Genomic DNA, 20,618 nt, shown 5'->3' with positions numbered 1-20,618 from the left:
TACACATTAACGGATGATCTTTGAAAATAGGGATATTGGGATAGGCCTTATTGAGAAGGGGCCAATGTCCCCGAATGAGATTGTGTATTTTGTGCATAGTGGGGTGGTGATTGTACACAAAAGGGAGTCTTGGTTTTTTTTGTATGCTAGCAGCCCCACTCCGAATCATTACTCATTACTAGTGTTGAGCATTCCGATACCGCAAGTATCGGGTATCGGCCGATATTTGCTGTATCGGAATTCCGATACCGAGATCCGATACTTTTGTGATATCGGGAATCGGGATCGGGATCGATATTAATGTGTAAAATCAAGAATAAAAATAAAAAATATTGATATACTCACCTCTCCTGCGCAGCCTGTACCTTACCGAAGTAACCGTCAGCTTCCACTCATAAGAATGAGCGCTTGAAATGCCTTAGATGACGTCAAGGCCTGTGATTGGTCGCGGAGCGGCCACGTGACCGCAACGCGACCAATCACAAGCCGTGACGTCATCTAAGGTCTTTCAAGCGCTTGAAAGACCTTAGATGACGTTGCGGCTTGTGATTGGTCTCGTGGCGGTCACGTGACCACTCCGCGACCAATCACAGGCCGTGACGTCATCTAAGGACTTTCAAGCGCTCATTCTTATGAACGGAGGCTGGCGGTTACAACCAGGGCGCGTCAGAGGGTGAGTATATCAATATTTTTTATTTTTATTCTTTATTTTACACATTAATATGGATCCCAGGGCCTGAAGGGGAGTTTCCTCTCCTTCAGACCCTGGGAACCATCAGGATACCTTCCGATACTTGGTGTCCCATTGACTTGTATTGGTATCGGGTATCGGTATCGGCGATATCCAATACTTTTCGGGTATCGGCCGATACTATCCGATACCGATACTTTCAAGTATCGGACGGTATCGCTCAACACTACTCATTACCCATTGGTTTCCGTGTTCCATTATTCTTTATAGGACTACTCTATTCCTCTATCTCTGGCTGATACCCTTAGCAACACTGTAGAACAGCAGTTAATAAGGAACTTCCCACTAGGGTATGCTGCATTATTATTTTTATTTTTACCGTCTTATCTTCCAGCTCCGGTGTATCTCATATCTACCTCCATGCCTCCTTGTTTCTCTATCTTTCGTCTTTACACCATATGTACGAGCAAAGGCATCTTGTGTTTCATTCTGACTATGGTTTTTGACATGTTTTCTAGAACTGTATATATGTAAATATGCTCCTGTTTTGTATATAGTTATTCATTGTTTGTTTTGTGTCATTTGTTTCAGCGATAATGTGATCAAGGCCACGTGTTGGCCGAAACGTTTATGCCTATCGCTTCACCGTTTTACCTTACTGCAACAATTGTTTCAATAAACTTTTTTACCTGCATCAAGCATCTTCCATAGTATGAGTGCAGTGATTATATATCTGTTTGTCGCAGATTGTTCACGGCTGGCCATGTAGTATATAACAGCCCATGTAGTAAATAGCATAGCCATGGAGTATATAGCACAGCCACGTAGTATATAGCACAGCCACGTAGTATATAGCACAGCCCATGGAGTATATAGCACACCCCATTTGCACAGCCCATGTAGTACATTGCACAGCCCACGCAGTATATTGCACAGCCCACGTAGTACATTGCACAGCACACGTATTATATTGCACAGTCCACGTATTATATTGCACAGCCCACATAGTATATTGCACAGCCCACGTAGTATATTGCAGAGCCCACATAGTATATTGCATAGCCCACGTATTATATTGCACAGCCCACGTATTATATTGCACAGCCCACGTATTATATTTCACAGCCCATGTAGTACATTGCACAGCCCACGTATTACATTGCACAGCCCACGTAGTATAATGCACAGCCCACATAGTATATTGCAGAGCCCACGTAGTATATTGCACAGCCCACGTAGTACATTGCACAGCCCACGTAGTACATTGCACAGCCCATGTAGTATATTGCACAGCCCACGTAGTATATAGCAATGTGGGCATCATATCCCTGTTTAAAAAAAAAAATTAAAATAAAAAATAGTTATATACTCACCTTCCGTTGGCCCCGGATCCAGGCGAAGCGGTTACCGACGCTCCTCGCGCGCTCCAGTCCCAAGAATGCATTGCGGTCTCGCGAGATGATGATGTAGCGGTCTCGTGAGACCGTTACATCATCATCTCGCGAGACCGCAATGCATGGAGCGGTCACCGGAGCGTCGCGAGGAGCGGAGAAGGCCTGTTCCTAATCCGGGGGCCGACGGACGGTGAGTATATATATATTTTTTATTTTTTTAACATTAGATCTTTTAACTATTGATGCCGCATAGGCAGCATCAATAGTAAAAAGTTGGTCACACAGGGTTAATAGCAGCGGTAATGGAGTGCATTACACCGCGGCATAACACAGTCCGTTACCGCTGCCATTAACCCTGTGTGAGCTCTGACTGGTGGGGATTATGGAGCGGGCACTGACTGCGGGGAGTAAGGAGCGTCCATTTTGCCGCCAGACTGTGCCCGTCGCTGATTGGTCGTGGCAGTTTTGCTGTGACCAATCAGCGACTTGGATTTCAGTGACAGACAGAGGCAGCGACCAATGAATATCCGTGACAGACAGACAAAAAGACAGACAGACAGAAGGACAGACAGAAAGATGGAAGTGACCCTTAGACAATTATATAGTAGACTAGATTGTGGCCCGATTCTAACGCATCGGGTATTCTGGAATATGCATGTCCCCATAGTATATGGACAATGATGATTCCAGAATTCGCGGCAGACTGTGCCCGTTGCTGATTGGTCGAGGCAACCTTTATGACATCATCGTCACCATGGCAACCATTATGACATCTACGTCGATACTGTGCCCGTCGCTGATTGGTCGAGGCGAATTCGCGGCAGACTGTGCCCGTCGCTGATTGGTCGAGGCCCTGCGGCCTCAACCAATCAGAGATGCGGGATTTCCAGGACAGACAGACAGAAAAACTCTTAGACAGTTATATATATAGACTAGATTGTGGCCCGATTCTAACGCATCGGGTATTCTAGAATATGCATGTCCCCGTAGTATATGGACAATGATGATTCCAGAATTCGCGGCAGACTGTGCCCGTTGCTGATTGGTCGAGGCAACCTTTATGACATTATTGTCACCATGGCAACCATTATGACATCTACGTCGATACTGTGCCCGTCGCTGATTGGTCGAGGCGAATTCGCGGCAGACTGTGCCCGTCGCTGATTGGTCGAGGCCCTGCGGCCTCGACCAATCAGAGATGCGGGATTTCCAGGACAGACAGACAGAAAAACCCTTAGACAGTTATACACTCACTGGCCACTTTATTAGGTACACCTGTCCAACTTCTTGTTAACACTTAATTTCTAATCAGCCAATCACATGGCGGCAACTCAGTGCATTTAGGCATGTAGACATGGTCAAGACAATCTCCTGCAGTTCAAACTGAGCATCAGTATGGGGAAGAAAGGTGATTTGAGTGCCTTTGAACGTGGCATGGTTGTTGGTGCCAGAAGGGCTGGTCTGAGTATTTCAGAAACTGCTGATCTACTGGGATTTTCACGCACAACCATCTCTAGGGTTTACAGAGAATGGTCCGAAAAAGAAAAAAAATCCAGTGAGCGGCAGTTCTGTGGGCGGAAATGCCTTGTTGATGCCAGAGGTCAGAGGAGAATGGGCAGACTGGTTCGAGCTGATAGAAAGGCAACAGTGACTCAAATCGCCACCCGTTACAACCAAGGTAGGCCTAAGAGCATCTCTGAACGCACAGTGCGTCGAACTTTGAGGCAGATGGGCTACAGCAGCAGAAGACCACACCGGGTACCACTCCTTTCAGCTAAGAACAGGAAACTGAGGCTACAATTTGCACAAGCTCATCGAAATTGGACAGTAGAAGATTGGAAAAACGTTGCTTGGTCTGATGAGTCTCGATTTCTGCTGCGACATTCGGATGGTAGGGTCAGAATTTGGCGTAAACAACATGAAAGCATGGATCCATCCTGCCTTGTATCAACGGTTCAGGGATGTGCAGCCGACAAATCTGCGGCAACTGTGTGATGCCATCATGTCAATATGGACCAAAATCTCTGAGGAATGCTTCCAGCACCTTGTTGAATCTATGCCACGAAGAATTGAGGCAGTTCTGAAGGCAAAAGGGGGTCCAACCCGTTACTAGCATGGTGTACCTAATAAAGTGGCCAGTGAGTGTATATATAGACTAGATTGTGGCCCGATTCTAACGCATCGGGTATTCTAGAATATGCATGTCCCCGTAGTATATGGACAATGATGATTCCAGAATTCGCGGCAGACTGTGCCCGTCGCTGATTGGTCGAGGCAACCTTTATGACATCATCATCGCCATGGCAACCATTATGACATCTACGTCGATACTGTGCCCGTCGCTGATTGGTCGAGGCCTGGCGGCCTCGACCAATCAGAGACGCGGGATTTCCAGGACAGACAGACATACAGAGACAGACAGACAGACAGAAAAACCCTTAGACAATTATATATATAGATACCATCAATAGTGTGATATCAAATCCTGACATTCAAGTAATCCTTTTAGGGACCTAGTGCCTAACAAAAAAACTCCAGTAAGCTTGATGAATTAGTAATTTTCTATAGTATTCTCTTCTTAAAAGGGTTATCTGAGTCTTATTATTTTTGCATGAGGCCAAGAACTAACAGGCAAGTAGTTGCAAACTACCTGCTTGTTCTGCACGTGGATGATCTCCGCCAACTTAGCTGTAGATTCCCTTGCTTCATTTCACCTAGTCAACAGAGCAGCACATTCACTTACACTCTGCTCTGTTGGCAGGGCACTGCTGATTCACAGTCTGCTTCCCACTGCCGAACTGCAGGGATCAGGCTATCATTAATGTCTGCAGTGATCCCCCATTGACAAAGCAAACATTTCACATCATTTATGGAATCATTGAATGAATATTTCCTACTAGAAATGAGCAGATGGATTCAGTCAAAATTCCTGGAATCTGCAGTTCCACGGTAAATCCAACAATCTGCCATGCGATTTGCAAGGATTGGCAAAAAAGAAATGCCTGGTGCATTTCACACATGCTGTACCACTCAGTGAGTAGGATAATGGTGTCAGGTACAGCAGTGCAGGATTCCCCATAATGGCTTACAGCAATCGGTTCACATTGTGTAGCGCAGCCTATTATAGGCAATATATAATATAGGGGGTGGCCATAGAACACCATTTTATACCTTTACTGTATAAGGATAGGAGAGCTCAAAGCACAGCATAGGGATAGAAAACAGCCTGATGCTACTATAGTGTACTATTTCTGAGTTGATGTACCAGAGTGATGGTCATGATTAAGGGAGCATAGTCTCCAGAAATGCATTGAGATTCACACCCATATGGTTTGTGCTGAAGTTTATATCCTCTATATTGCAAGTTTGTGAATAAAACCTTTTTTTCATGGATTCGGTGAAGCCGGACATTTTCTTGTGACCCAAGGAGGGACAAGGATGTGGCACCAGGTGCTACTCCAGGGCTTACCTACAGAGGGTGGCAGCTGACCCCCTACAGTGGGTAGAGTGCTATGGCCTGAAGGAGGGATGAAGAATGCAAGCAGGCACTGTAGTAACACTGTAACCACAGGCGCAGAAGGGACTGGTTGAGAAACAGAAAAGCACTGGCTGGTGTGGGCTGGCCCAGGTGTTGGACAGATAGAGCACAAACAGGTACGAGCAGACAGGTACAGCATAGACAAGCAGACAGGCAGACCTGGGGAACCTGACAACTATCAAAAATGCAAGGCAAACTAATAATGTAGCTTAGGCCCCTCCATATTTGAGGATAAGCCTTAAATAGAAGTTGTCGCCCAGCTATAGGCTGGGAATACCTTAGGTTGACATGGTCAGTTCTAACCATCTTGAGGAAATGGAGGTATATAAAGACTAATTGAGGCTTTTGAGTACAGTTGAGTTTGATGAGTTATCTAGGTAAGAGATTGAACTGAACCGGACAAAGACCAGATCAGGGGTGTTAATGTCTTTGTGTGTCTCAGAGGTTGAAAGTTGTGAGAGGACATAAGAAGTGGCTAGAGACTGAAGGTGGGATGCAGTTGGGGAGGTGGGGCTGCTGAAGTCTCCCAGGATAAGGGTTGGCAATTCTGAGGACATGAAGTGTGGCAGCAACACATAAAAGTGGTAAAGGAAGTGGGTGGGTGAGCCTGGGGGACCGTATATGTATGTTACTCTGAGGGAGAGGGGGATGAAAGACCCTGATGGTGTGAACCTCAAAAGAATAATGGCGTCCAATTGACCTGTATTTATTTATTTGGTTAAAAACAAGATTGGTGGTAGTGAGGAGTGTAGGGTTATCGTGTTGTTAGCATTGATCGTATGATGGAATATACACATATTCCATGCGTTCTAATACGGAGGTGGATAAGCTGCACTCTCACTATTAGTTTTCAGATATCAAATTATTGTGAATAGCCTGTGGCCTCCTCGGATGATTCGTCGCCCAATCGTGTCATTGTCTGGATGATAGGGGCCAGCTGAGAGCTATTTGCTACAAAATCACAGCACTTGTTTCTGCATGACTCATGGCCTGTGATCTCTGTGATTATTACATGGCCACTCCAATCTGTTGGCCACGGAAAAGCATCCTGTCCGCCTTATGGATACAGTCGGTTTCCGAAATCTGATGGCTGTCGCAGGGTCCCCGTACCAGTTGCTCAGTCACCATTACTTCTGTAAGAAAAATGTGCCTGCGCTACAGCAGCAAGTCACAGACAACATCACCCATTCCCTGAAAAATTCTATGTCTGCCAGGGTACATTACACTGACACCTGGACAAGCAACCATAGACAGGGAAGTTACATCTCGATGACTCAGCACTGGGTGACTCTGATGGCTGTGGAGGCAGTTGGGGAAGGGGCTGCTACATAAGTCTTGCAATCCCCAAGGCTTGCAGGGCACTTGGGGATGGAGAAAAAAAACACTACACGCCTTAAGATGGATAACTAAAGTAATATACAACAGTGGTTGGAGAAATAAACTACTAAACAGCGATAGGTGCAGAACGAAACAAATTAACATCAGAACATGGAGAACTAAACTAGTAATTTAGTTCTCCAATCCCTGTTGTCTGTTAGTTTAGGTCTACATGTTTTGGTGTGTATTTGTTTTGTTCTGCAATCATCTCCTAGCACACTATCTGAGCAACATGACTGGAAAAAGTGAGGTCGTAGTGGAGGGGGGGATAAGGCTTGGTGTTCGAGGTGTATATGGAGTAGGTGGTATTGTTTGTAAAACCGCTAATGAACCAACAATTTAACGTCCTATCCAAAAAAAACTGACAATTTGTGTTACTGGATGTTGTAGTTTTTAATGTGCTGCATTGTTCTCACGTAATTGCAGTCTGTGATATCTTTACTGGGGCTACTTTTCTGGCTGTTGCTGCTGCTAGAGATGTTAACACTAATTTGTGGAAACGTAAACACTCCTGGTTGGGTGTCCATCTGCTGGATTGGGTGTAGTGGTAGACCTGTTGGTCCCTAGCATAATATTTCTACTGTGGTAAAATTGATGCACACAATTAGCCTAGTACAACATGTACTACAAAGCATGAAATACAGTATGGATCAGTAATTGAATCCAGACAAATTTCTCACTACCTTTTTGTAGTGTTATATATACTAACAAAATGTACCACTGAGCAATTGATACAGTATGGATTAGTAATTTAATCCAGACAAATTTCTCACTGCTTTGGTATTATATTGCTCATCCACAGGTTTTTCATCCTGTCCGGTACATTATGTTGGTATATAGCCCTCGAAAAACTTGTTCAAAATCTATCAGTATTATATTGCTCACTCATAGGGTGTGACATCTTCTTTGATGCAGTTTGTTGCTATTAAAGCCTCCAAAAACTTATTCAAAAATGTATTGCTAATATAATGCTCACCTATAGACTATTCCATGGTCTGGAGGACATTTCATTGGTGTATAAACCCTCAAAAAATGTGTTCAAATTGTAAAGTGCTGCGGAATATGTTGGCACTATATAAATAAAAATTATTATTATTATAATTATTATTATCAGTATTCTATTGCTCACTTATAGGCTATTACATCTTTTTAGGTACATTTAGTTGTTATATAAGCCTAATAAAACTTTTTTCCAAATTTATTGGTATCATATTGCTCACCCATAGAATATTACATCATCTTTGGTATATTTTGTTGCTGTAAAAGCGTCAAAAAACTTGTTCAAAATGTATTGGTATTATATTTCTCACCCATAGAGTATTAAATCTTCTTTGGTACAGTTTGTTGCTCTAAAAACCTCAAGAAACTTGTTTAAAATATTATAGCTATTATAATGTTTACCTATAGACTACTCCGTAGTCTGGAGTACATTTTGTTGGTATATAACCCTCAAAAAACTTGTTCAAAATTTATTGGTATTATATTGCTCATCCATAAGGTATTACATATTCTAGGGTACATTTCGTTGGTATAAAACCCTCAAAAGGCTTGTTCAAAAATGTATCTATTAAAATGCTCACCTATAGACTATTCCATGGTCTGAAGTACATTTAATTGGTATACAACCTTCAAAAGACTTGCTCAAAATTTATCAGTATTATATTGCTCAACCATAGGGTATTAACCCCTTTCTGGCATCTGACGTACTATTCTGTCCATGTGACCTCGGACTTAATTCCCATGGACAGAATAGTACATCACATGGGGGGAGTGTGGCTGATCGTGGCCAGGTGTCAGCTGATTCTCACAGCTAACACCCGGCACTGAGTGCCAGGAGTGCTCACGGACCACAACCGGCACTTTAACTCGTGGAAAACTGTGATCAAACATGATTGCAGCATTTCAGAGCCGGCAGAGGGGCTGACAACCCCTCTGCCTTTGGATTGGAGACCCCGCAGCATGACACGGGGTCCCGATCGCTCCCATGGTAACCCGATGTTGTGACATCTGGGTTACCAGACCTGAGAGGCTTCCTGTCATGTGCAGTGCATGTCAGGAAGTCTCTGAGGTCAGTATGCACAGAGTGCAGTGCTGACAGCTTATATGGCATGCAGATGTGCATGGCAAATAAGCGACCAACCTGCACAAAATGAGTGTCCCATAGTGGGACAAAGTGTAAAAGTTAGAATACATTTTTAAAAAAATATTTTAATAATTGTAAAAATATTTTTTAAAAAATAAAAAAAAATGATAATTAAAAAAAATCAATATTTAAATATTTGAATTAAAAAGAATCTAAACAATGAAAGTACACTTATTTAGTATCACCGCATCTGTAATGACCCGACCTATAAAACTATCCCACTAGTTAACCCCTTTAGTGAACACCATTAAAAAAATAAAAAAGACATGGCAAAAAAAACAATACTTTATCATCATACCGCCGAACAAAAAGTGGAATAACACGTGATCAAAAAGACAGATATAAATAACCATGGTACCACTGAAAACATCATCCTATCCCACAAAAAAACAAGCCTCCATATAGCTCCATCAATGGAAAAATAAAAAAGTTATAGCTCTCAGAATAAAGCAATGCAAAAATAATTATTTTTTATATAAAATAGTTTTTATTGTATAAAAGCGCCAAAACATAAAAAAAATCAATGAGTAGTGTTGAGCATTCCGATACCGCAAGTATCGGGTATCGGCCGATATTTGCTGTATCGGAATTCCGATACCGAGATCCGATACTTTTGTGATATCGGGAATCGGTATCGGGATCGATATTAATGTGTAAAATAAAGAATTTTAAAAAAAATATATTGATATACTCACCTCTCCGACGCAGCCTGGACCTTACCGATGTAACCGGCATCTTCCATTCCTAAGAATGAGCGCTTGAAAGACCTTAGATGACGTCTCGGCTTGTGATTGGTCGCGTGAGCGGTCACGTGACAGCCACGCGACCAATCACAAGCCGCGACGTCATCTAAGGTCTTTCAAGCGCTCATTCTTAGGAACGGAAGATGCCGGTTACATCGGTAAGGTCCAGGCTGCGTCGGAGAGGTGAGTATATCAATATTATTTATTTTTATTCTTTATTTTACACATTAATATGGATCCCAGGGCCTGAAGGAGAGTTTCCTCTCCTTCAGACCCTGGGAACCATACAGGATACCTTCCGATACTTGGTGTCCCATTGACTTGTATTGGTATCGGGTATCGGTATCGGCGATATCCGATACTTTTCGGGTATAGGCCGATACTATCCGATACCGATACTTTCAAGTATCGGACGGTATCGCTCAACACTATCAATGAGATATCGCTGTCATCGTACTGAACCGAAGAATAAAACTGCTGAATCAATTTTACCAGACGCGGAACGGTATAATAGTCCCCCCGCAAAAGAAATTCATGGTTTTTGTTCATTCTGCCACACAAAAATTGGAATAAAAAGAGATCAAAAAAGTCATGTGCCCGAAAATGTTACCAATAAAAACGTCAACTTGTCCCGCAAAAAACAAGACCTCTCATGACTCTGTGGGACAAAATCTGGAAAAATTATAGCTCTCAAAATATGGTGATGCAAAAACTATTTTTTCAATAAAAAGCGTCTTTAAGTGTGGGACAGCTGTCAAACCCCCCTTTATCACCCCCTTAGCTAGGGGAAAAATAATAAAATAAAAAAAATTATTTATTTCCATTCTCCCATTAGCATTAGGGTTAATGTAAATCATTCAGCTGAGGCGATGAAAACTATATATAACCTAGACATATCCTAGACTTACATCAGTAATTATAGTGATGGAAATCGAACATGTCAAACTTTTTTTTTTAAGAGGATACAAACATTGTAAATTCATTTAAATATTATTTACTGTGCAATTTTCCTATTTGGCTTTTCTGCAGCTCTTCAATTTGCAAATTCATTAATACTAATAAAAATAAAATATAATTGCAAATTGTACTTTTTCAAAAATGATATCTGTATGTTAGCTCAGCTTTACTGTTCTGAATTTCAACGTCCATATGCCGACTACAATTTTCTGACCGACCATGCCTATGAGGTTGCTAGTTTGGGTCAGAAGGCCCACAGATAGTTTGAAAATCATGGTTTGTGATAGACCGTGAAATGTGGAGGTGTAAAGCCGGGCTTAGTGTGTGGTACCTGCTTTTGTTACATGATTGTGGATTAATTCCAATAAAATTATTCTTGTACAAGATATTTTCGGGAGGGAGGAGGGTTCTTTTGCAATGACAATCATACCATCCATGTTCTGTGATTGCCTCATCACGGCATAAAGGTTGGGTCTGAAAGTTTAGTTAAGCCATAGGCTATGTGCACACATTTCAGATTTTGATGCGGATCCGCAGCGTCTTTGAACGAGCGGAATTGCATCAAATCCACAGTGTAGTGTACAGCCAATGTTAGTAAATGTGAAATTGACATTTGGTGTGCACATGCTGCAGAAAAAAACACGTGGAATCGCAGCATTTTTTTTCTGCAGCATGTCAATTCTGTTTGCGGATCTGCAGTGTTTCTGCACCCATTGACTTCCATTTTGTCAGGCCAATCCGCAGCAAAACTGCAGGTTTAAAAAAAAAGATTTGCTGCGAACGTGCCTGCAAGAAACGCTGCAGATCAGGAGGGGGAAGAGTGTGTGGGCGGAGACTATGTGTGTGTTGGCGGAGAATGTATGAGAAGAGAATGTGTGACTGTGTGCAGGTGTTTGTGTTTATCTGTGTGTCTGTGTGCGGATGTTTGTGTTTATCTGTGTGTCTGTGTGTGTGTGTGCGGGGCTGTGTGTGTGTGTGCGCGGCTGTGTGTGGGTAGGCAGGCATCATCCGATGGTACTACTAGTCCCATCCGACTATGCCTGCTACAGTGACAGCTAGCCGGATGATGGGACAGTAGTAGTCCCAACATCCGGCTACTGTGATCAAGTGTAAAAAAAAACAAGCACATACACACATACATATACAGTATCTATCTATTATCTATCTATTATCTATTTATCTATCTATTATTGATCTATCTGTTATCTATTATCTATCTATTATCTATTATCTATCTATCTCTGTGTGTGAAAATTATTCTTCAAAGGAGTATGAGGTTGGACAAGAAATTACATCACAATTCTTTTTTTTTTTTTGCTTAGTAATAGATCTTTATTTAGCTTGCAAAAATGCATACAAATCCGCATGAAAAAAGTGCATGAAAATCCACCTCAAAAACGTGTCAAAAACGCATCAAATCCATGCGGATTTTTTCCTGCATTTTCTGTCAAGAGATGCTGAATCTGCACAGAAAATTCCACAGGCAAATCTGCAACGTGTGCACATACCCTTAAAGGAAATCCATCACCATGAGTTCACATCTCGAACTATTTATGTGTGCAGGTAGTTCTTTAAGAAAACAAGTAAAAAAATACATGGCCAGTCTGTTTCTCCATTTGCATATAGATGAAAAAGCTGATTTCTCAGTAATGAAGGACCATATTTGCCATGTAAAGGTTGTGCTTGTCTTTGAAATAATTAATTGTCTTTGAAAGAGCTATGTGCACATATAAATATTTTGGGTGTAATCCTTCTGATTCCCTTTAAGCTATAATATATAAGTACCAAAAGATGTCATTTTATTTTTACATCAATTTTTATTTTTTCAGATATAAAAAGATGTTAATGCACACTGCATTTCTCAGATTGCAAAACTCAGTATAATCCCTCACCACCAATTCCCATTTATTCCCTTCTGTAGAAGACAATAGAGTGGTATTTGTCCAAGAATGTAATAAACTTGGTTATTATTTTCTTAAGGTTCTGTCATGCTTGAAGATTCAGAAAATCAAGATTTGCCTGCGTGTCCTGAACTTCCACCTAATTTAAGTAAGTGGAACCTGTTTATAGATAAATAAAATTGCAAAATATGTTTTCTTACAATGGCAACATGATAGAATTGTAATAGTTGTAGTTCAAAACCCACAAGACTAAAAAAATAGCAGGAAAATAGCTTTAAATGTACCATATTCACACATCTATGTATCATGTTCTCAGTACGACCATGATTGATGAACCGGCCATGAGTCTCCTGATTCGAACCTTATAGTATCATATATACCTACATCAGACCATGACACACAAATGTTTTCAATGCGGCCTTATAGAAAGTGCACAAGAAGTTTAAAAACAGGTTTCCTGCAATATGTAATCTTATAATTACCTGCAAAACAAATAAGATAAAGTATAAAAAATATATTATCAAAATATATCCAAACTTTATTGATAGGCAAATAATTTACTCAAACACAGAAAAAAAATATGTAAATAACCATATAAAATCCAGATAAAAGAAAAAGGGGCCATATTGTCTATGTAATAAATAGCATAAAAGTACAATTGAAACCAATCAGTTTATCAAAATAAAGGGGGCACAGGGACCCCTATAATAGTCATAGATTACAGAGACCTGGAATTATGGAACAACACAAGAATGATAATAAGACCAGTCCCTGCATACATGGAGTGCTAAAGCTATAAACAACAAATCACATCAGTAGAAAGATTTCAGTTAAAGACCTAATAGACCCTCCTGCAAAAGCACTCATAGTAGATGAATGAGGTATAGACAACGACCTATACCCACCTTATGCCATCATAAATAAAGAGCACATAGTCCTCCATACAGTATAATACACTCCCCATAGTCCATCATAGAGTATAATACACTTCCCATAGTCCTCAATAGAGTATAATACACACCCCATAGTCCTCCATAGAGTATAATGCAGTCCCCATATAGAATATAATTCTGACCTCATATAGTATAATGCAACCCCCACATAGAATATAATGCAGCCCCCCTTGGAATATAATGCAGTCGCCCACAGAATATAATGCAGTCCTACAGTATTATGGCTACCACATACTCACTCGCTCACTGATATATACTATATTCATGGGTGTGGAGAGCAGTGAATATTGATTATCTTTTGTAAAGGGCACATGTGATTGCCCAGCAGCAGGAAGCCTGCAGCTGCGGCTACTGTGCCCGCTATTAAAGTGAAATGAATATTCACTGCTCTCCACTCCTATAGTCCCACCCATCTCTCAGCACCAGCTTCAGTGCATAACGGTGGGAGGGACTATGGGCATGGGGAGCAGTGAATATGAATTTCTCTTTAACAGCGGGCATAGGCTTTAGTCACAGCAGCCGGCTCTTGCCTCTTGTCACCCGCCACTCCGCTGCTGCTTCACTGTTGCAGGGCGGGCCCCCCTGACTCATGGGCCCCATAGCAGCTGCATGTTGTGCCACTATTAGCGACACGCCACTGGCTGGGGCAGACACTAATAGCTTGGGGCCCCTGTTCAAGAAATGTTTATGGGCCCCCCTCCCTGCCCGGTAGCTGCTTATGATGATGGCAATGGGATCCTGGAGCCTCGGGCTTCGAGAAACAAGTCACATTGCCCTCACTATTACTGTAATGCAAGCAGGGGCATAAATAGCAATCACAGGGCCCCCACAGCTCTAAAAAATATATATTTATATTTTTCACTGATTTGGATATGTATGTATATATATATATATATATATATATATATATATATATACTGTGTGTGTTTGAATTGAATATACATATATATCCATTAGCATTCAGTTCTACTGGTTCCAGCGCAGTCAGACTTGCAGCCAAGTGACAACTAGTGTTTACTATGTCAGTGAATAGAACACTAAAGACAAGGCCGACACTCTAGTTGGCACATGACAGCAAGTGTGTAAAGCGCCTCCTCGTGGGTATGTGATAAAAATAATAATAAAAAAAAAAATAATATATTCCCTCTAGAAGAATATCTTTCTTTTTTCAAGACTTAATCCAAGTATTATTTTAAATAATCAATAGATACATATAACTAAATTTCCAGGCACAAAGGCTGTTCTTGGTCTTCCATTCAATAAAAAATTCAGAAATGCAATACCACGTCATCCAGTTCACAGAAAGTATAAAGGCAACACAATAAGAATTAATAGAAACAATAAAGAAAATGGACTTTCATACACATAATAAAATTAAAAAATGTATTTTATTACAAATAATACTACACAAAATGTCACAGAATGAAGCACAAACATAGAACATACAAACCCTAGTGAGAAACAAATAGGTCCCAGGCATAAAAAATAGTAATAGCCATCATCATGGTGATAGTACAGGGCACTGTGGACTTCAACAACATATGGTGTAAATCATGTTAATAAAACATTAGGTATCAATGTTAACCTTAGTGTTGACAAGGGTATCCCTCTAATAGTCCATTTCCCTGAGGCTGTCACAGTGACCATGTGCTTTCACAAAGGGAAAAGAAAAATGCAGTGCACCTTATAGCCATAGAGCTTACCCATGATGAACGTAACGAGATCCCAAGGGACAGGATCCACCCCCTGATGCGCATTTCATGCTGAGCCTTGTATATTCCACCACTCGTCCACATGTGCTCTACTTGTGCCTCCTCAAAACTAACTTCTTCAAACTCTCACTACCCAGAAATTCCCATTTCTCTTACCAATTATGGGCTGTTCTTACAGTTAATTCTCACCCTGTCCCAGCTGTTTGTCACTGGGCAGAACGTAATTTCTTGGAGAACTGTTAAAACCATCATCTAAAAATGGAGTATGGCAGAAATGCAAATCTACCATGGCAACTCACCATGGTAACCCACCTAAACTAACTTCCCAAACAAAGATAGCTCTAATTAAAGAAGAGGTCAAGAAGCCCAGGGTCAATCTGGAGGAGCTTCAGAGATACACAGCTCAGGTGGGAGAATTTTGAAAGCAAGATATAAGAAATTCTGTTTGCATTTCGCAAGAAGCCATGTAGTGGACACAGCTAACTGTCAGGACTCTGAACATTTTTTACCTTTTGTGCATTACTGCCCTTTTCCAAGATGGCGTCTTTGGTCTCATGTGCACTGTGTCTTCCTGCTATAAAACTCCACCCCAGCCTTCAGTCTGTGCTAGAGTATTCTGCCTTGCATCCAGCTCCTGACCTCTGATTACTCCCTGGCTATATACCTGCTCCTGTGAACCTGTGTGGTGATCCTGCTACTCTGCTCTGAGTTCCTGCTGCATACACCAGTTCCAGTAATCCTCCTTCATCTGCTGCTCGTATTTACTTCCATCTGCATTTGCTGGACATGTAAGTGTTTGCTGCTCTGCAAAAACCTGAGACTATTAACCAGGCCTCACTGGTTGAGCTAAGATATTATTTGAACTGCCTTATAAGCTTATCTATCTGTGTTTGGACTAAGACAAGGATTTATTCGTGTCAAGTATCCTCAAGAATAACTGTGCTTCATAGACTTTCTGCTTGATTGCATTTTCCTCTGAAGTTTCCTATAGACTGCTAAGCTGTGTTTAATATTTACATCAAGTGTTGTGGACTTGAGTTTCTCTCTGCACCTGTTTGAATCACCGTGTGATAATATAGACTTTAACACTTATAAAACTGTGTCCTGTAGTTGTCTTGTTCCACGCAAAGAGTCTCCTGAGTTATCCCCTATAATTATTACAGGATACTCTAGCCATAAATAAAAGAAGACTGCTGGAACAATGACTGCAGAAAGCAGACGAGAGCAGGTGTTTTCCACAATTAGATCACTGCAGAAAGATGTGGAAGGTCTGCAAAAGAAGTTTGGAAGCTTTGAACACAATCAACAAGTGTTTGGACAAACTTTGCAGGACTTAAGCAACCGCATGGCAGCCCAGGAAAACAAACTTGCTGGCATAGAGTCCCAGTATGGACGGGCTTTTCAGGACATAAGCACGCAAATAGCTGCACAAGTGACTTTACCCTCTGGGCAACCGCCACCAGCTAGCCCACCTAAGTTGCCCCCATTCAGATTTAATGGTGATCGCGACAAATTTTGTGGCTTTGTGAATCAATGTATGCTATATTTTGATGTGCATGCTGACCGTTTTCCTACTAATAGATCCAAAGTATTGTGTGTAATAATGCTGCTGACCTCACGAGCGTTCGCCTGGGCGAATCCGATGATTGAGTCTCATGACCCACGGTTAAATAACTTGGATGATTTCTTGGCCGCTATGGCATTAATGTTTGATGACCCTAATCGCCGTGCAACCACTGAATCTGCTTTGTTGTCTTTACGCCAGGCTAAACCTTCTGTTATTGAGTATGCCACTGAATTTAGGAGATTAGCGGTAGATACCAATTGGGACAGTTATGCATAATTGCCTATTTTTAAAAGGGGTCTGTCCAGTATTATAAAAGATGAACTAGCTCGCTCTGAGTCACCCCAAGAGCTAGAGACATTTATACAGCATTGTGTGCGCATTGACATTCGCCTTACGGAGCGTAGGCAGGAGAAATTTGCTGCTTATAACCGTATTTCTAACTTTTCCCTTCCTTTCAAAGAGCCTGCAGGTAAAACCTCTCGGGAGGTGGAGTAGGTGCCCATGCAAATTTATTCCGTTCAGAGGCGCGAGATCAATAAGCGCCGGGAGCATCACCTTCATGAAAGTCTATGTTTCTACTGCCGCCAGTCTGACCACTTTGTGATCAATTGTCCTAAGTGTCCTAGATGGCCTAACAAGGTGCTAGCAGCATTAGGGGAGTATGACAACTGTGATGATGAATCTGATATCTCTGAATGTAGCCTGCCTTTAAACGCTGTATTCCATTCACTTTCTATGACTTCACCCCCCAAGGAGCTGAAGGAAAAGAACTCTCACTGTTCTCTCCCTATTAAGATCCTGTGTTCAGGACAGTGGATTTCCAGTGCAGCTATGATTGACTCTGGTGCAGGAGGCAATTTCATGGATATCGCATTTGCCAAGGAACATGGTATTGAAATTCAGCAAAGAGCCTCTCCAATTACCATGGAAACAGTGAATGGGTCACCTTTAGTGTTGAGCATTCCGATACCGAGATCCGATACTTTTGTGGTATCGGGAATCGGTATCGGGATTAATATCAATGTGTAAAAGAAAGAATTAAAATAAAAAATAGGGATATACTCACCTCTCCGACGGCCCCTGGATTTTACCGCCGTAACCGGGAGCCGTTGTACCTAAGAATGCGCGCTTGAAGGGCCTTAGATGACGTCACGGCGCTCTGATTGGTCCGTAGCGGTCGCGTGACTGCTACGCGACCAATCACAAAGCCGTGACGTCACCTAAGGTCTTTCAAGCGCTTGAAAGACCTTAGGTGACGTCACGGCTTTGTGATTGGTTGCGTAGCGGTCACGCAACCGCTACGCGACCAATCAGAAGCTGCGGACGTCTTCTAAGGTATTTCAAGCGCTTGAAAGACCTTAGGTGACGTCACGGCTTTGTGATTGGTCGCGTAGCGGTCACGCGACCGCTACGGACCAATCAGAGCGCCGTGACGTCATCTAAGGCCCTTCAAGCGCGCATTCTTAGGTACAACGGCTCCCGGTTACGGCGGTAAAGTCCAGGGCGCGTCAGAGGGTGAGTATATCCCTATTTTTTATTTTAATTCTTTCTTTTACACATTGATATGGATCCCAGGGCCTGAGGAGAGTTTCCTCTCCTTCAGACCCTGGGAACCATACAGGATACCGTCCGATACTTGGTGTCCCATTGACTTGTTTTGGTATCGGGTATCGGGTATCGGTATCGGATTAGATCCGATACTTTGCCGGTATCGGCCGATACTTTCCGATACCAATACTTTCAAGTATTGGACGGTATCGCTCAACACTAGTCACCTTTAATCTCTGGGCCTGTGGATCAGGAGACCGTACCCCTTGATATTGTGTTGGAGCCTAATCATCAGGAGCAACTTTCTTTCTTGCTAATTTCTTTTTTTTTTTAAATTGTTTATTTTCAAATTTTCAAAATACAAAAACAGTACACAGAATACATGGAACATGAGTCAAAGCAGGAGCAAATTGAAAATAGATGCATGTGGAAACAATCTAGGAACGTCCTGCCTCTGATTCTTGCACTGGAAGCGTCCAAAAATTCTGCGTAAGCAGTCAAAAAACTCCGGTAAAAGCTGGTAGATTATAAATATCAGTCCATGCATCCCAAGTAGGACCAATAGGTCAAAAAATAAAACAACATCTAGAACAGTAAAATAAACAATAAACAAAAATGGGTGTACCAGGGGGGAGGGGGAAAGCAGTGAGAAAACTCTATAAATTCTAGAGATGAAAACAAAATGAGCAGGTGAAGTAACAAAAGACCTACGAAATATGCATTAAGTAGTCAGGGCCCATATAGAGAGAAGGGTGAGAAATAATCTGAAGGTCGGCTAAAATTAGTTGAACCCGGGTCCATCACAGTGCAGTGAAGTGAAAGGTACAAAATTGCGTACGACTAGCAAAGATAGCTGATAGAAAGCTATGGGGTGGCTGGAGAGGCAAGTTGCCATGGAAGCCAGGTGCGAAAAAATTTGTCGCGTGTCCGTGCGTCCCAGCTGGACAGCTCTTCCATCCTATAGATGTCCTGCACCTTCTTAACCCATTCGCTTATATGAGGGGGAGACGTTTGCCGCCAATGTAAGGAAATCAAATGTTTAGCTGCGGCTATCAGAAGGGGAAGCAAGTCATGTTTCTTAGGGTTATATGACCCTGTGGGGAGTGACAGCAGGACTTCTTGGGGAGTTAGGTTTTGTTTTATCAATCCTATCTGGCGGAGGTAATCAAAGATATCTTCCCAGAATTTAAAAATAATTGGGCAAGACCAAAAAATATGTGCCAAAGAACCCTTGGCCATCTTACATCTCCAACATAGAGGTGAGTCCGAGAGGCCTAAATGATAGAGGAATTCCTGGGTTTTATACCATCTGGAGAGGATTTTGAAGGCATTTTCTTGCAACAGAACACATCTTGAGAAGCCGTGTGAGTGTCCCAAAACCTGCTCCGTCTCCCTAACTGAAAGGGAAATGTTTAGTTCAGCTTCCCATGAGGATATGTACAAGGGTTTAAACTGAGTTTTGGGGGAAATTAGGTTAGAGTATAATTTAGATACTAATTTAGGAGGTATGGGTTTGAGTCTAAAGAGAAGTTCCAACCATAACCAGTCTGTGCTATGTTGGATATCCGACTTAAGCTTAGAGATAATATGTTGTACATGATGTGTTTGTATGAAGTCTCTGGGGTTTTTTTTTGCATCGTGAGGCCATTTGTCTACGCATTTGATCTGGTTGGCAAGTAACTGTGAAATTGGGAGTTCCATAAGTCAAACACATCTACCGTATGTATTTTGGTTCCATGAGCCAGGGTATAATCCTTAAAGGGATATCATCCAGGAAAAAGCATTGTGGCCATTTATTTGGGATAAGCGCTCTTCTAATAGCCAAGGTGTTGTTGGTTATTATCTCCAATGTGCCCTGCGGGGGGCAGCAGAGGTCCAGAGGTATATCTCCACTTCTCTCCCCATTAACATAAGTTCTAGGTTAGTAGTTTTTTGGTCAGTTGCAAACTTCGTCAGATTTATCCATCGAGCTAAGTGTATTGCCTGATAGTAGGTCTGGAGACTAGGAAGACCTAGGCCGCCCTTCTTTTTTGGAAGGGAGAGGATTTTTAAGGGGAGTCTGGCCCTTCTACCCCTCCACACAAAACCATTGGC

The 20,618-nt window shown here is 42.0% G+C and overlaps 1 protein-coding gene across 1 annotated transcript in view; it reads left to right on the top strand.

Moving 5' to 3' along the window:
• The window catches only part of LOC143784564 (beta-1,4-galactosyltransferase 1-like), a 356,101-nt gene that overhangs the window by 91,670 nt on the left and 243,813 nt on the right, over positions 1–20,618 (top strand). Inside the window, exon 2 of the mRNA XM_077272989.1 lies at positions 12,824–12,892. Within this exon, the coding sequence (XP_077129104.1) occupies positions 12,824–12,892 (69 nt within the window). The remainder of the gene's footprint in view (positions 1–12,823; positions 12,893–20,618) is intronic.

This window comes from Ranitomeya variabilis, chromosome 1 (genome assembly GCF_051348905.1).
Source record: "Ranitomeya variabilis isolate aRanVar5 chromosome 1, aRanVar5.hap1, whole genome shotgun sequence".
Classification (NCBI taxonomy): Eukaryota; Metazoa; Chordata; class Amphibia; order Anura; family Dendrobatidae; genus Ranitomeya; species Ranitomeya variabilis.
The sequence above is the reverse complement of the archived record's forward strand: the minus strand, read 5'-3'. Positions and strand labels throughout refer to the sequence as shown.